General features: G+C 41.7%; 1 protein-coding gene across 7 annotated transcripts in view; it reads right to left on the reverse strand.

Moving 5' to 3' along the window:
- Window positions 1–18077, reverse strand: part of mib1 (MIB E3 ubiquitin protein ligase 1) — a 57662-nt gene extending 39585 nt beyond the window's left edge. For all 7 annotated transcript variants that reach the window (XM_072440899.1, XM_072440898.1, XM_072440897.1 and 4 more), the window contains exons 1-12: window positions 17255–18077; window positions 16615–16786; window positions 14808–14937; window positions 12324–12428; window positions 10264–10330; window positions 8828–9032; window positions 7544–7727; window positions 6424–6568; window positions 6168–6301; window positions 5332–5439; window positions 5014–5211; window positions 4762–4913 (exon numbers count right to left, since the gene is read on the reverse strand). In XM_072440899.1, the coding sequence (XP_072297000.1) occupies window positions 4762–4913; window positions 5014–5211; window positions 5332–5439; window positions 6168–6301; window positions 6424–6568; window positions 7544–7727; window positions 8828–9032; window positions 10264–10330; window positions 12324–12428; window positions 14808–14937; window positions 16615–16786; window positions 17255–17483 (1829 nt within the window). In that variant the 5' untranslated portion in view covers window positions 17484–18077. The remainder of the gene's footprint in view (window positions 1–4761; window positions 4914–5013; window positions 5212–5331; window positions 5440–6167; window positions 6302–6423; window positions 6569–7543; window positions 7728–8827; window positions 9033–10263; window positions 10331–12323; window positions 12429–14807; window positions 14938–16614; window positions 16787–17254) is intronic.
- Window positions 18078–18437: the final 360 nt, after the last annotated feature.

Raw genomic sequence — 18437 nt, forward strand, 5'->3', positions numbered from 1 at the left:
CAATTACACTGTGGGTGGGAATAAGCAAAAGCAAGCAAAAAATTCTAATGATGCGCAGTGGGGGAAGGCTAACTTTAGTGAAGAGATGCTGACACAAAGAATGACGGAAATTACAGTTTAGGGAATAGAAAAAAAGACACAGAATACAGTTGTTTTGAGAGAGCACAATGGGCTTAAATACACACTAAAGCTGCTTGGTCTGAGTGTAACTTGGCTTCCTGCAGAGATGTTGAATGAGAGGAGGGAGACAAGAGCCAGACGCTGTGGACTCTGCAACTCTATGCACAACTCACATGTAGCGGTAGGAGATATATTAGAAATAATTAACATATTGAGTGCATTGTGTATATAAAAACTATTTCAAAATGCTGCAAAAAAGGGCAAATAATCCCAAAAATAAAAATACATATTTTTGTCAATGTTGCCGACTGGTTATTACAGGGCTTAAGTATTTGCACCATCATAATTTATAGATTTCAACTTTTCTCACACTTTTCTGCACATCAACTGGGTTCTGGTCTCTGTCGCATAACTTTTAGCACAATTGTAATTCTTATAAGTGTAATTATCGTTGAATCTAAACACTGTCTGAAATGTCAAAACCGTACAAGACAACTATAGAAATATACTGAATATGTTAGGTATTTAAATCAGTGCAAATGTTACGAGCGGCCTATTTGTTGTGACAGGATGAAGCATTACATTGGGGCGTATTGAGATATAGCAAATTTCACAGCGCTGCGGGGAGGTGTAGCATTATTACCATAAGTGCTTTGAACTGTGCTGTTGTAATATTGTGTGTTTGTATTAAATGGAAGCAGAGCAATATACAAGAGAGCGAAGGAGGGCAAATATTCCAAGGAGGTGACACGTAAAAGGGTACGGAACCGCACTAGCACGGCTTGTTTGGAGTCTGTTTATGAGTCACGGGCTATTAATCGTATTGTTTACAGTATTGTAACAGCTACTGGCTTTTCACCGCCCCGGGGAACGAACGAAAGAGAGACGAGGCAGGCAGGCAACCCCCTCACAGTCCCAGGGCTGCGGTAAACACACACAAGCAGCTCGCTCGCTCGCTCGCCCGGATGTCCGAGATAACCTTTTTCGGAGCAAATTACCCGCAACTGTAAAAGTTAACAACTGCGGGTCTAATTTATGAGGATACACGCTTGCACCTTGTACGGCGGCGGCGTGTGAGTAATGAACAAAATGAAATATAACCCAACAGTGTTTCCAGCGCGGTTGGCGGAGTTGATTTTTCCTCACCGTTTGGGAACTAATGCTGAAAGAATCATCTATCACCAATAGTTTCCCCTCTGTATCTTCCTAAATTGTCTGCACCTCGGGGAGACCCACCCACTCTGTTACAACAGCCGAGCACGTAATGCGCATTTAAAAAGCTGCCACCGTGGAGCACCTCATGTGCTGGAGTCAATATCAAACTAAATTGTAGTCATTTAAAAAGGTAGAATTGCTGTGGCGCTAATAAGAAAATATATAGTTTTTTTAAACAATGCACTGTGGTCATTATTTTGCATTTTTGTTATCAGCAGCCGCAGCGCAGAAAAGCTAACTAGAAGCGTTTTACATTAATTACTTAAGCGTTGACGACTCGTGTTTGGCATGCAAAAAATGTGTTCATTAACAGTGTACTGCTCTCCGTTAAGAGTGATTGAACAAATGATCTTTAGTACAAGTATAGCAGTGAGGTTGTTCAAAATACACACAATTTAAAAGGCAATGGTTTCAGTCTTATAGCAATGTTTTTACAATAGGGTTTAAGTCAATACACATGACCCACAATCTAATTTATATGCCCTTCAGCTTTTTTTACCAGCTTTTCCAAGACAACCATCGTCAGTGCCTGGTTTCTGGAAATATGACTCAACAAAAAGACCTCATTTATTGCCCTTCAATCGCCACAACTTGCTCCGCACTAAAAACAGACCAAACCAAGGTACTGGACTCAGGCCTGGGGAAAGATTTTCCGGGGCTTTAGGACTCGTGCGCCGTCTTGCTGATATTGTGGCAGCCCAAGCGTGAAATAAAAGTAAATGGGCAGACTGGCGAAGGCGACATACATCTTGGTTTCTCTGAAGGCGAAGAAGGGGGGGACGTAGAGTGGACCGGCGCACACAAAACACGACAGGACCTCTGATTCACGAAAGAGCCGACCCCAGCACTTTCCGCCAGCCAGTCGATGAGTCTCTTAGCAGACTACTCCTTTACATACCGTTTAGTTTGCACACTGGCATTTCACTCGCATTATCGTCAAACAGTTATTCGGTTTTAATTCACTTGTATGTGACTTTTACTAACAATTATCTATTATGGTTCAAGAGCTTTGCATTAAGCAATACAACAGAAGCTTAGTCACTTTTGTCACTGAAGATTACAGCGGCTGAAAGTGCTGACCAGCTGGCCAATGCAGGCAGAGGCCCTTTTATGTTTTCACTCGTATATTTGTGTCATTGCAAAACATTTTCCACATGAGTGTTATCAGATAGAACTATGCCTATAGAATTAGATTTAATTATAGAATTTTAGGGATCATTGACTCGAGAAAGGCCTGCCCGGGGGAAAAGCGGAAAGCTACTTCTGTAAATGGCAAAACATCCTGAATGTAAGTGATGAGGGCGAGAGAGTGTACAAGGCGAAGGAATGTCAAGAGATTCTTTGATTAATGTATATTCTGAGCAATTATATTGTGTGTAATCACAATTGCTGATTTTTTAAAGAAATAAAAAATATTCATTGACCATTTTTGAAGTCTATTTATGTCACATCAACTTTACCAGCTACATGAAATCAAACTTTCTGAACGATAAACCAAAGATTTCATGCAGTTCATAAAATTACAACATATTAGACAAAGACAATTTGGTTGAGTCATTATTCAACCTGATGTTTCTACTCACAGGAATTGTAACAAAAATGACATAGTGAAATACCTAGCTAGGAGATTAACTTTACTACTTAAATAGAGATGTAATAACTTCAATAAATGGCATAGCAAACCCTGAGGAACAATACAGGAGTATATGACAAAAGGAATACGTCAGTGGCTTTAAATAATCTATTGTGTGGCGAGGCAGAGGTGCAGCGCGGGTTTGGCCAGGCGCGTGGCAGGTGGTCCGCAGCACTCTGACCTCAATCCCATTTGTCCCAGCGCCAACAGAACGAATAATAGTGAAGGACGGTGACATTTCTACAGCCACAAATATCCACTAATGCACACAAGCTCGTCCTGATAGTAGAGGATGGCAATAAATAATTTACAAGATAATATCGAAATTGTAATTGTGCAAGTTAGAAAATTGTCAAAAAGCTGAAAAAGAGTCTGTATAGATTAAAAACAAAAGAAACTTGCAGAGTGATTTTCAACTAACAAAAAGCTGAGAAAAGCGCTCAAAATCTTTAGGATCTTGTACAAATAGAACTGTGCCTACAATGTACGAGTAAACCGCGTCTTTATACGTGACATGAGAGATTAAACTGTCCAGCCACTCCCAAAACTCCAGCTAACTCACTTCATACTTCCTCCGTTCTGCTCCTTTGAATCTTCATAAAATAATGTTGACTAATAAAAATGTTGGTCGACTAAGACACCGTCTGTTCACTTTATGTATGATATTTGAGCCTCAACAAAGACATTTACAGGCGTGTTCTGGCACACAGATGCTAAAATATGACCCACCTGATAATTGTCATTGAGTGAATCCCCAAAAATATTTAACAAAAATGCACACCCATTTTGGTTTAATATCTCCCACAGCTATCCCTGCAAGTAGGGAGAGAAGAAATAACACGATTTAACAATAATTCAGGATTACTGAGGCCCAGACCAAACAACAGGGAAATATTTCACCACAAATGACTATAAATACCATAAATAGCAAGATCAAAAAGTACTTCAGGTTTATGTTGGACTAAAGATTGAAGTAAAAATACCTTTGCTTCTAAAATAGTCACTATTACTAATGTTCTTGCACTTACGATTATATTGTACCCGAATAATCACAATTATCGATTAAACAAATAATGTAGACATCCCTCAGTGCAAGGTCAAAAAAATGACACCCACCAACTAATCAATTATGAAACTCGGCACGCATTCGAGTAAGTATTGATAATGTAAAAACATATAGGCCTAAACAGAAATAGGAGCCGGCTATACACGAGTACACTGAAGCACGCCGTGATCGCTATGCACAGGAAGCAGCTGCTAAGTTATCTCCAAATGGCTCCAGTCCATAAACGCGTGCCCCTGTAATGTCAGCATCCGTCTCGTGAACACAACCCCCGAATGATCAACTTGATACAGACGGCCCTCGCTCAGTCAGCACTCGCAGATGAGAGACGACACAAAACAGCCAGAGAGTCGAGAGGAACCTGCCGCGGCCAGAAATAGCGTCGGCCAAGGACGGGGAGCACCGACTGAGCGGGCCAGCCGCTCGGGGGCCGCCCGCCGATCGCGACACAGCGACAGAGCGGCGTAACGATAAAGACAAGTGACAAATGAACTTCAAGGGCTATTAACTGCGCTAATACAGGAAATAACATAAAACAGATGCTTTCAGGACCTCAAAGGTAATCCCACATCGTTTTAAGTCCAAACCATCTGCTGAGGAGGTGCGGCTACTCTACAGGCCTTATTCTACTTCAATCAACGTCGAGCTAAACAGACGTCCCCAAAACCGACTTGAGCCCAAGATTTATTACGTTTTGTGAGTGATCCACCGGCAGAGGGGGGGGACGTACCTGGGGTTTCCTCTGAGGGCGGCGTGATGCAGGGCGTTGAAGCCGTTGTTGTTGGTGATTGTGACGTCGGCACCGGCCTCTAGCAGCACGGACAGCATGTCATCTCTCTTTTTGCTGATGGCGTCGTGCAAGGGTGTGTCCCCTTCAGAGTCCTAGAGATGTGAAATGTGATTCGTTTAAACCAGAAAGGGCGATGCAAACCATTATTTATTCACTATATACAGTTGTCGCCAGTAGTTTTATTATAATTACCTGCAGACTTGGATGGCAGCCAAAGTCCAGCAGCGTTTTGACCACCTGCAGGTGACCCTTGTTGACGGCTATATGTAAAGGAGTTTGTCTTCGCTTATTTCTTGCATTCAGATCAGCTCCGCCCCTTTGCAGCACCTCAATGACAGATCCCTCATCGCCGAAGGCTGCGTGGTGCACTGCCCGGTCTCCATCTTTGTCCTGAGTCAATGACATTACAGCAGATTAACTCACAGTTGGGTCTCTAACCGTTTTATTTACACCCACTGACAAATACAATGCATTTACAATGTGTAAGCAGATTTCATTAACTTCACAAACCTCAGCCTCCAGGTCCACACTCTGTTTGAGCAGAAGCTTCAACACGTCCACATGACCATTCTGACTGGCTGCTTGCATGGCAGTATGTCCAGCACACTGCCCGTTCACCTAAAACAAATGAAATGATCACATTATGAATAAATGCAATGTCATGGACAAAGCTCATATTTAGACCTACAGTCCTCTGAATTGGCCGTGTAAACTGATGGAGCATTGTATGTGTGGATTTGTATGCATGGCTTTGTGCGCATGTTTCATCACCAACTGCAGCACTGCAAAAACTCAAGAGCATGAATATTAATGCGGAGTCCTTTGGGAGTCTCGAGACATCTCTTGTCCTGGCAAGCAGATCACTTGGTCTGGCTCAATGCGCTCAGCTTTAAGCAAATAATTCCACTGAAAGGCAGTGGGGCAGCTGGCCAGCTCTCACCAATGACACGCACGCACTCCCTCCCAACACCCGGTGACGACAGGTTTTTAGTGCAGACTTGACGTAATGGTCACTTCTCATCAGGAACATGTCCTTTAGCAGAAGGGCTACACTGGTGTTCAGTGGAGCTGGGGTCGGACCTACACTGGTGTGGAGAGCAGATATGACCCTGCGCTCAGAGTGAGGTTTGTGCTGCAGTGCTCTAATGCTTTCTGTTCATCCCCTAGTCCGGGCCAAGTGCTGTTCTGATGAAAAAAGAAAAAAAAAAAACGGGAGTGGGAGGATCTTCCCCAGAGATCACCTCAGTACCGCCAGAGTACGCCAACAAGTCTAAGGGTCTGAAATTCATATCTTCCCTATTAAGTTACATTGTTTCCGGACATTGCGATCGTTTGGATTCACTTACATCCACGTCGGGTCTCTTCAGGATGTCCTCCACTTTAGCTAGATCTCCGTTAGCCGCTGCCTTTACCAACTCCTCGTTGATGTCCCCGGACTCCTGTGTCTCAAACAGCTTTTTCAGCAACTGGGACAGACGCTCTGGCCAAAGACACAACAGACAAAAATCAGTGTGTCGTCATGACGAAAACAAGCACGAGCACAGACAGAGCAAATGTGGTTGCACGGCCCCCGTCTGCGTTGCATGTTGATGTGTGCTGTACCTCCAGAGGCGTTGCTGACAGCAGAGCCGGAGGGAGCAATCTTAGTGACAGCAGCAGGATTGTACGTCCACGAGGTTCCACAAACTTCGACCTTTAAATCACTGTCAGAGTAGATTTGCTGCACGCGCCCAACTTTGCCCAGGGTCTGTTGATATACGGTGACAAAGGGATAAGCAGCATGAAGATTTACATGTCAGAATTTGCTTATGGCACATTTTGAGGTAAACACTTCAGAATGCTACGCTAATCACAATCTGAAGAAAACAAAACACACTGCACTGTTATTTTAGTTGAATGAAAGTTTTTTTTGTTCGAATTAAGCTTTAAATTATATCAGTTTCTTGTGGTTTCAGAAACTCACAGTATTTAACAAAACGGCAAATAAATGAATATACTGTCTGTAGCCATTATTGAACATAACATTTGAACGCTCTGAATAGAAGAAGCCTCAGCAAGACCCACCGGACTATTTAATAACTCACGATAATACAATTTTGATTCAACAAAATGGAATAAGGTTAAAAACGTTGAGCAAGAAATGCATCTCCATCATTTTCTAGTGGCCAGATGAAGAATGCGGCGGCGGATGCTTTCCAATCTGAATGACATCATGGTGATTACAGCGACATGACACAGGGCTGCTCAGACTGGAGCGGGACTGTCCTGACGGTGCCATCAATAACACAGACTGCAGCAGCACCAACGGCAGCACCAGCAGCAGCGGGAGGCCGGCAGCTTTGGTTAGTGATCAAAGCTACAGCCCATCTCAGGGTTTTAAGGCTCATTAGCTGCTGAAGGGGGCCGCTTTGGCAGGGACAAGTGGCATATTGGAGGAGACCATCGTTGCATAACCCAAGGCATGCTGGGCAGCTACAGATAAACTTCATAATAGGTGAGGAGTAGAAGTCTCAGAGCGAGAGCCATAAAAGGATTTGATGAATCATGTCAATAAAAGAGCAATATTTCTGTACAGAATCTGCGGCTGCCACAGCAGCGAGCTCGGAAAAATTGGAAACTACAGACTGAGACCGTATAAAATGATTAGAAAAGAAACAATGCAGTGCTGATTAGATTTAATTCCTATTTTCATAAAGAATAGTAGTTGTGTGTGTTTTCTTACAGGCAGCATAGCCTCAGCCCACTCTCCATGTCCTCTCTGTAGTAGCTTGATGCGATCGATGTCGTAGCAGATCTGGACCAGGTCCCCGACCATGAACTGCGAGCTGCCCCCCTCTGCCCCCGCTGCCACCTCGCCACTCCGCACCACGTTGGCCTTTGTCAGAACGGCAGGATTGAATGTCCATCTGAAACGAGTACAAGTGATGGGATCAGACAGCGGAGCAATTCAAACAAACTTTGTGAGGAATTGTACCAGACAAAACGTACAGTGGCAGGAATATTTTATCAATGGCAAACTTGATCTAATGTAACAAGAACACTTTTTTGTGTTTATTTAAAAGAAAACCATTTAGCTAATTCAATTATGATTCTTTTAAGTAAATGATTAGTTACTATTTGCTCTGTAACATACTAACCAAACATTTCATGTGTTCAATTCCAAACCAATACTGCAATTTCTGTTGTATGGACATTTATCTCAATAGATAATACAACCTAATACATTATTACAACAGTGTATTTATATAGCGTTTTTGCACCTTCAACATTCAGGTTATTTGTTTATAGGCTGAGGCGCAACAGGTGGATCTGGGGGAGTCTGGGCGGGTCTGGGGGAGTCTGGGCGGGTCTGGGGGAGTCTGGGCGGGTCTGGGGGAGTCTGGGTGGGTCTGGGGGGGTCTGGGGGGGTCTGGGCGGGTCTGGGCGGGTCTGGGGGAGTTGTAGTTATAAATTCATAATTGTATTTTGCAAGAACAAGTTTGACTTTCCGTGTGTTTTGCATCTTTTTCCATGGGTATGAGGCTGATTAACATCAAATAAAAGACATTTTGTAGCTTAACATCAGCAGAACAAGGCTTTGTGGCTGTAATTTCCCCCAGTGGTCCTGATCCACCCACGCATCTGTTTTTTCAGAGCCTGATTCTTAAACCTAACCAAGCCCATTGCTCGCTGCCTGCGCCCCAAAGTAACGCTTGGAACACTGACAATAGGGAAAGAGGAGACTAAAGCTTGTGCAGCTCTATACACAGAGAAATTGCTATGAGGGTGAAAACAGTTCAAAATCAGTGATCAATACAAAAATCACAGCCAGCTGGATCTGCAGATCAGACGCACGCACTTGTCGTGAATAAAAATCTACTGCATGTCACAGCGCCATAACCAAGCTTGGCTGAAACAGCAAATGTTTTGGAAATCCCTTTGCGAGGTACTTAAAACGGGGCCGATCGGTTGGAGACCCTGTTGTAAAGGGACTGCAGTTACAGGACATGCTGGTCGTGTGCCTCACCTGTTTCCACTGGGATACTGCACCACGATGTCATGGTCTTCATCAATGCCGCACACTGTGCCGGTGGTGGTGAGAGTCTCAAACATGCCGTCTGTCCAGCCGCCGTGACCGTGCTGAAGAGACTGGACAATTTCTAGGTCCAAGTCTATGTTGACCAGGTCCCCAATCTGAAGACCACCAGGATTCCTGTTTCCATTCTGTTCACCTGTAATGGCAAAAAACAGTGAATACAATTTAGGGTCATCACAATAATAAAGTTTCTAATTTAGTGTTGATACTAGGGAAAAGGCTCAATACTCGCTTTGGCTTCCACAAAAACAATTAAAACACAAAATAATTTTAAAATAACTTAAATATGCCAATGTGATCTTACACTAGTTTCGGGTGTAGATCTCTCAAGTCTAACTTTAAAGGCCGTGGCTGGAGAGCCGCGGCGCGGTCAAATTGCCGCGCAGTTTCAGGGACCACGGCATTTCCCTTATAACCAGTTATAGCCTCATGGCTAACCTTAACCCTAACCTTAACCCTAAACTTAACCCGGCGCGGTATAAAACGGCACTAAAACGCGGTCAAATCGCGGCGCAGTTTCAGGAGCCACGACGCGCGGCCGGCACAAAAATAACATGGCAGTTTCGTCCGCGCGCCGCGGCTCTGCAGACACTCCCAACTTTAAAATACTACAGGACACACCCAATCATAAATACTTTCTGATGAGTATGTTTCAATACTAGTTTCAGTATTGATTATGTCTGAGGATTGACATTTTTGAAAATGTTAGATACAATTTAATATTTTCTGCTGAACTATTGTCGTTGTTTAGTCTAGAGCAAGTCTATAATATTACTAAAACAAAACTACAAATGTAGTAAATGTTTTATTGTCATTATAAGGAGATCTGTCCTCTGCATTTGACCCATCCTTCAGTGCTGCTGGGGCGTCTCCTCAGGAGCAGTGGTCACTGCAGTGCAGCACTCGAGGACACATCTCCAGATCTTTGTGCTCGGTTTTGTTAGGACTACAGCAGCTGGAGGAGTTAACCTATTGTGCATGTTTTGGGTTGTTGGGGGAACCCGGAGTACACGGAGGAAAAACCCCTTTCAAATGCATCTTTGATGCATCCAATTAAAATAAAGGTCTTCGTTTAACTAAAATCTAAACATCTGGTTCAGTCTACATTATGTCACAGCTTAGTCATTACTTGTTGTTACCAGGCAAAAGACTTACGGGCTATAAAGCAAATATTGTGGAGTCTCGAGTATATGACCTATGCCAAGATCAAACTTTTAGAAGACAAAGGACTGTATAGTGCTGCCATCTAGTGCCCAAAGTCAACCAACTACAACTGAGGATCCCCTAATGCCCTTGAATTCACTGCACCAGCACATAGGTGAGAATTGGTGCAATATAGACGCTATAGAAAACGCACAGTTACTTACCCAACACAGGACAATGATCTCTGTAGAAAGAACCTCCTTTGGCGTCTTGGACACACTTAAGATCCGACTACAGGGAAACGGATAAACACAGAAATTCAATTAAAGTGGAGGCTTAATCCTGGATAATAAACGTGTACATATATGACGGCAGTATTGATGTCGCCGCATGGATGGGCAACAATATCATAACAGTATGGCCCAAGGTATGACGGGACAATGAAATACGGGAGTGCTTCGTATCATTTGTGATGACTCAGACGCAGAGCCCCGGTGAAGTTAGAGGGCAAAGATGATACTCGCGCACATTCCTCTGCACTGAAGGAGCACTGAGTGTCCCAACAAACCAGGAAACTCAATAAAACGGACAACTATGAGATGATTTAGTGCATTAAGAAGCGGTGAATTCAAAAGATTGCTTAAATAATAGGTGTCCATTGGAAAAGAAGAGTATTTCGTATTGTTTTTTCATAGACTTGGCAGGTTAGTATCATAAAGGTCAAGTTGAGGATAGTCTCTTTATGCTGCAGACAAATATCTAGAGCTGGGGAATCACAGGGTCCCTCACTATTCGCTACGATACACAATACAATAAACAAGATTATTGATTTATTGCTTATGATATTCTGCTTTATAACATATTTGTTTAACAACCACAAACTATGGATTGCACAAACATACATTACAATACAGTCACAAACGTAAAATACACCCACTTTAATCATCGAAACTGTGAATATGTCAAATGTATTGTATAAACAGGCTCCCTTTCTCTAAACAGGCAACATAATTGTAGCAATGGCACACAATTATTTGCCAACAACTATTCATCGATACAGCAGCCCACAATTTGATACTATACCAAATTTAGTAGAGGGATATATCAACATTTCGATATTTTAGCACACCTAAAAACACCCCGGTTACAGTCAGTTTTACGTCTTGATGATTTCATATTTCAACATTTTGAGTTCAATCATGTCACAAGAGGTTGAATCTATATAGAAAGACTTAACAATATGGCAATTATTGTTTTGGAGATATTGTCTAAAATTAAAAAACATCTTATTTCTGCTATACTTGAGCTGTGACATTTACAGGCAGATCAAAGCGTATTTCTGACACAATATGGTCAAAATGTGGTCAAAATGTGGTCATGGGCTGTTGGCCTTTAGTTGTTTAATCGCTCAATAGGGTTATAGCTGACAATTTTATTTTAGATTATAAGGATATGGAGAAGGAATGGAGTGAAGCTGAAGATTTGGTAGTGAATCATGAGTTTAATCTTCCTTTTACATGTTAGTAAGAAGTTCTTGTGAGCTTGGGTCAGATACATGCTCGAATCTGCCAGTTTCACAGCACTCCTTTCATGGCCCTGATATTGTGTGAATACTGTCATTGAGTAAATACAATAAATATACATATCACCCACCCCCAAATTGTCAATACTGTTTGATTGTCCGTGTCCTCAATTGTAATCGCTCATGTCAAGACTACCTTGATTTATTTATTAATTAAATACATACAATATAACTCAAAACGTAATGGTCCATTTGTTAAAAAATTAAGAAATAGGAAGTTTTAATGTGATGAATAAATAAATAAATAATCGACCTGCGTCAATATTTGCGGGTTCTAAACCCTTAAACTTAACCCGTGAGCATATGCCATATCTGTCTGTATGAATATCATTGGATTTATTACAATTACAAAGGCAAAATCTGCTGCGCAATCTTAAAACACCATTGGTCTCTTTTGTGGGAAGGGCAAGGTCAGGCTCAACCAATGGGATCGCCTCTTTTTATTTGAGACGCGTGTGTGGCGTGTGGGCCCCCCCCCGCAAGCTCCTTCCCCAAAATACCAGAAGGGACAGCTTTCGCCTTTATCATGCAGATGTCTTCCTCTTCCAGCTGCCCCGAACAACTGCGCCCCTCCATGCAGCCCGCGTGGCCCAGACAATACAGCAGAGGCAGATGAAAAGCGGGACGCACAAAAGCGAGCTCCGAGAAGTGTGTGTGCGTGCGTGCGTGTGCAGAAACGAGGGGGGGTTACACCGGACTCACCATTCCCTCGAAGCCAACCCGGTACAGGTTTTTGGCACCATTGTCCCAGAGCACATAGGCAGCGCTGTGGGGACTGGCTGCGCTCCAATCCTGGATCTCAGTCACCTGCAGAGAGAGAGGAGCAGAAGCGCAGGGCGTTAGCTAATTGATTTGTTTTGTGTCCTGTGCTAGTAAAGACAGCGAATTGAATAAAGGATTTGATACGACTTGGATGCCGCAACTGTATGTACGCGGCTGCAGGTGTTTGTATTGGAGGCGGCAAAAACAAGAGATACAAACGTTAATCTAATTTAGTAAGCTAATCTTTTCTACAGTCTATCAAGCTTACACGTTTGAGTGACAACGCGGAAGATGGGAAGAAAACAAGCTGGCCAACTCGACAATAGGAAATGTACACTCCCAGGTTTAAAATTTCACTTTATTTGGAACTGTCTCCGACTCACAAAGTCCCCCATTGTAATTCTAACAAAGGAACACAAAGGTACTTGGCAGGCTTAAAGGAAAATCTATACATAATACCATCTGCCGCGCTACAACACTTGTATCTGTTGGATTCCCAAAGTGCTGTGAAATATTAGAAATAGGTATTGCTTAGATCAAATGTTATTAAATGTTGATTATGAGGGATGCAATTAGATTTTGTTTAAGATCCTACTGCTCTGGAATGTTTTCAAGTCAATGCTAAAACTATTGTTGCTTTGGTTTGTTGTATGTGAAAAACTTTAAGATTAGTAATTAAGGCTTTCTAACCAAGTGTATTTGATGAGGCAAGTCTAGCAACAAAAACAAGTTCAGTCAGGAATGTTTTATATCTGCAAGAGTGTTTTGTATCTAACCACAAGTGTCAACTGGATTCTGCTAAAGATTCAGATGAAGCCATTTTAGACTAATTATGGTCTATGGCAGCCTTGAGGATGATCAATGTTATCTTTTTGATGAATTCAGGGAGCTTTCCTGCATCAATATCTGTATCTATTTTCTATTAAGAGGACTTCAAACAGGAAAAGTAGATTAATGATATGGACTGCCCCAGTGTATTCTTTCAATTACAAATCATGTTTCTGTCTATTGTAATGTTTGATCATTTGGGAAGGAATAAAGCAATGTCTGTGTCCATACGAAAAAACGTTAAAATGATCTTCAAACACATATAGAAGAGTAAATACAATCACATAAAAGTACAAATGCAGCAAAAAGGGCAAGTCACTGTCACTGCTGAATTCTACCTGAGGCCCCTAGTTACTAAACTAGACAAAAAAAACAAAAAAAAGCCGACAAGGAATGAATTGAAAATCTAAGCACCTTTGTCACAACATTGCAAAAGAATGTCGAGGGAAGAACCACAGTAAAGTAAATGAAATCTTTAAATAAATGTGTTGCCTTAAGTAAACACTGAACCAAATAATTAAATTATATTCCAGGACCCGTCCAGAGGTAATTGATTAATGGGCCTGAGGAGGCATTATTCACACTATTCAGGCAGTATATTCATGCTGTAGGACACTCAAATGTTTTTGTGCACCACATATTGCTTACAGCATCATAAAACCGTAATGAGATATGCCATTAAACAACAGAGGAAAACGAAGTCTTAAATTGCCTAAGGGGACTCTTAAATTGAATACTCACGGGTCTGGACCCGAGTCAAAATAAAACGTCTTTACGACACTGATCTTGTGTTAATCTAAATAAGCAGCGCTAAGCAACCTCAGAGATGTATTACCCTAAGCCATGAATTTAAACCATGAATAACCTGCAGTGTCAGCAGTAAAGCACGCACCAACAATGACAAATATCTGGGAAAACACGTCTCAAAAGTATATAAAGAATGATTGTACTGTATGTACTGTAGTGTGTTAAATGGAGATTAGCTAAAATATTGAATAAAATGAATATGAAGAAATGCATTTCTAACATTACAATAGAGTAAGAAATAGATTTGTTTGTTGTACGGTCCACCAAAAGTTTTAACACTTCACATACTGTTTATAAAAGGGAGTAGTGTGCACTCACTGTTGAACTCCATTTTTAAGAGCTCAATAACTTAACCATTATTATTACTATTATTTATATTATTATTAACGATCCTTGCAAATAAAACAATACAACTCTGACTGTAATCAAATAGTTTCATTCACAATCAGCATGTGTTTGTAGTAAGTAGGGCTGCACAATATTGAAAATGTTTACAATACAATAACAATAGTTAAGTGCTGTGATAATGATATTATTACAATAACTTAATACGCTCTTTGACACAAAAATTATACCAAGACACAGATGTACATGCCGAAATTAAATCAAGGCTAATCAAGACTTAATAATGAAAACCATTAATAAAATAAGCCTTTTTTTAAACGTTTTCTTCCAAATACAGGGCGTTTCTGTCAGAGGATACTCCCTTGAGGTCAATATTGTGATATCAATACTTTCTGCAATATGTTGTGCAGTCCTAGTAGTGAGTGTTTTTGTGACTTGCCGTACCTTTCCTCTGCGCCCGTTGCCACCATCCTGGTCTTCCCACTGCCAGTCCACTCCTCGCACCACACGGCCTCCGCCAAAGATCCCTCTGGCTGTGATTTTCTTAGACTTTCGACGAGACTCCAAAAGCACTCTGCCAACACACGAACGTATGTGTTATAAAAACACGTAGTCTAAAATGCAAGTCACAAGTATAAAAGGTCATTTTACTTGCAATAACAAGAGGTGGAGCAATCGACAGGCAACTAATATTTTTGTGAGTGAAGCGTGAAGTGATTTTTCCTTATACAAATGTTGGGGCAGACTAAACAAGAGTGTGAAGTTAAGTTACTTCCTTTTCCATAAACCTTCAGTTCTGCAATTATGGTGTGGGCTCGCTTTACCCGACACAAAAACAGAACGATCGTTCCAGAGTATGTCATTTGGGTTTGGGGCCAACACTTTGTTGTTTGAGTGTCTGGTGGTAAGTAAAATAAAGTGTAGCAGTGTGACATTTTGAAAAGGTCGGCAGTAATACCCCTGCATGGATTTTCATTTAGAGCTAGGGACACTACATTATAAAAGTCTTATGATTATTGTATTGTATTTAGTATTGACACAGTAAACCAAACAGCAGAAAAATCCTTAATTCATTTTCACTCCCATTGTCTATCGAACTAAATCAATGAAAAAGTATAAAGTAAAAAAACTTTACATTTAGGTATACTTTTCAGAAATAATTACTTAATTTTGCTTCTAAAATCCTCATGATTATTACACAAAACAAATAATCCTGACATCCCGGTTTAAAACAAACTTTAAAACGAACATAATCACCTTAAATGAAGGCATAATAATTGCTATAAAACATCTTTCACATATGGTAGATTTGTAAACATTTTAGACCACTAGCGTTAACTTTATGTGCAGTCGTCATGCATGTGTCAAGAATATGGGAAGGAATTAGCACAAAGTTGCCAATCACATTGCGCTTGAGGTGAGAAAAACCATAAAATGCACACGTTAAAAACAAGTTAATGTAAAACACAATGAAAAGCAGCATTAATCTTTGCAAGGCCATAACTTCACCTATAACTTCCTAACCGCAGTGTGCTGTGATGTGTGAGCAGCTGAATAGTGTCAGTTTAACTAACACTAACACTTGGGGTTCAGATCACACCCCCTCAGCATTTAGTAAAAGACTTTAATGTGGGGTAACAAAGCTCTTCACCACAGTGTCAGGGCGGTGCGGCTGGAGACCATCAACATCCATTGTTCTTTATGAACGTCTGTCTCCCAGGGAAATAGAGTCACAGTCAGTTGAAAAGGCTGCCAGCTGTTAGGCCATGTGTTCAACCACTAGTCTATGGTGTCTGGCTCAAGCGGACTTTCAGATATGCATCGTCATAACCCTGAATGCTCCAGGCTTAGTCAAGTAAAATTGCAGAAGTTTAAAGCCATTACAGAGAAACATTAGGTTTGAAATTTCACAAAGCATGGCAGAGGAAATGTGTAAAGCGTATTCTCTGGTAACTGATGTTCTTCTCTTGTGATAAGACAACAAAAACATTACAAATAGAGACAACAGAAACCATATCCAGGAACCATTTCATAAATGTTTTGATGGTCAGTTTTGTGACAGATCCTAAACAACACAGACTGTAACAAGGCCAAAGTGTTGCTTGGCAACAGAGGCTGGCAGCGAGAGATACGTTCAATCGGAGGCTCACAAAATACAACTGCCAAATGAATCACAGAAATAAAACCAAATCAACATGGGTTTGTTCAGCGGGCACCTGCGTGAACATCTAAATCTAATGCACAGACGTACCTCTCACTGCCCGGGGTGGTGATCCTATAGAAGCGGTGTCTGAGGTGATGCTTGTCTCCATGGTAACAAGTAGTGCACAGGTCGTAATTGGTGCATTCGGCACATTTCCAGCGAATCCCAATAATGGGCTGTTGACGGCAGGTGTCACACATGGTTCCGTCATGCTTGATACCTAGAAAGGGAGTGGTGTTATGTAAGAAAAGACACTAATTTTATATATATATATATATATATATATATATATATATAGAGTTGCATGCTTAAAACATTTACAGAAGAAAACAAAGTTAAATTGCGTTGAATGTAGAAGCAACAGAAAACAAAGTGCTCTTATTCATAGGGTTCAACATTATGAGGACTTTTGCCATTCAGAAGTGACAACAATCCAAATGTTTCCATCATTTTGAGACCCATATATTCAATTCAAAGATATATACATACAAAGCAGTAGTGAAGGCTTTGGGCCTTTCATCAAGTTGAAATAATATCAACAAACCACAGACATTTGTTTGTCTCCTTTTACATGACACACAACAATCAGTGCATGCATGTGAATCACTAAACACCGCGTGCAAGCCATTTAAAAGAACTTCCACATAAAGTTCAGCTCCAGTCCTTGGCGCATCAGGTGTAGGAGTACCTGTAGGAGCGCTGTCCAGGATCCTCACGTCGTAGGCTCCGGAGCAGCGGTAGTTTGCAGCCGTCCCGTTGTCCCAGACCACCACCACCTCCTCGGGGCTCTCAAAGCTCCTCACGGTGCCCACATGCCCCTCTCCCCCGTCCTGTTTGCCCCACTTCCAGTCGGGTCCGCGCACCACTCTGGCACCAACTCCTTCCATCATCGCCCGGTTGTTCCTGCCCGTGGTCATTTGCAAAACGTGTATTTGCGATGCCACAGGAATTCGGCAGGCTAGTGTTGTGTGCTAGCCAGCGACTGTTGCGCCTCGGGACAGTTTTAACACACACACAAGTGCGCGGAGAAACCAAACAATACACGGGGATTAGCCTGTTAGCAGCAGTAGCCTGGTCTCCGCACCTACAACAACACGGCGGTGGCAGAAGTGTGTCCGCGATCACGCTGCTGATGCATCATAGTAAACGAAGCACCGTTTCCATGTTCTGCGCGGAGTCTGATCGGCTGTAGGCTCTTCTCCACACGGGGCGGAAACCTATTCAACTTAGCAGCGGGCTAGCGAGGCGACGTGTTAGCTAACTAAAGCACAGTTAGCAGATGCACCTCTTTCTTTTGCTCAGATATACAATGTGCGGTTGTTGCTTGTTGCTGTCGGGTAAAGTCCACCCGATGGTCCGTGTGTGAGCCCGGGGTGTTTCTCTGGAGCTAGCTCAGGAGAAACGCGTCGCCATTGTTGTAAATAATCGCTTAGACCCACAAGCAACAACTAAGGCTAGCTCCTCCTGAGCTGAACGACAAAAGCCCGAAAACGAATAACTGGAACAAACAGCACGAGCCGCTTCCACTGCGCATGCGCCCTGCGCGTCAAGGCCCTGTACAAGTCCAACAGAACTACATTTAAACTACATTTAAACTACATTTAAACTACATTTAAACTACATCTAAACTACATTTAAACTACATCTAAACTACATTTAAACTACATTTAAACTACATCTAAACTACATCTAAACTACATTTAAACTACATTTAAACTACATTTAAACTACATCTAAACTACATTTAAACTACATCTAAACTACATTTGAACTACGTTTAAATAAACTACATTTAAACTACATCTGAACTACATGTGAATTAAATGTGAACTAAATCTAAACTACATTTAAACTACATTTAAACTACATTT

Source organism: Eucyclogobius newberryi, unplaced genomic scaffold (genome assembly GCF_026437365.1).
Source record: "Eucyclogobius newberryi isolate DKJ021-1_F unplaced genomic scaffold, fEucNew1.0.hap1 SCAF_12, whole genome shotgun sequence".
Lineage (NCBI taxonomy): Eukaryota > Metazoa > Chordata > Actinopteri > Gobiiformes > Gobiidae > Eucyclogobius > Eucyclogobius newberryi.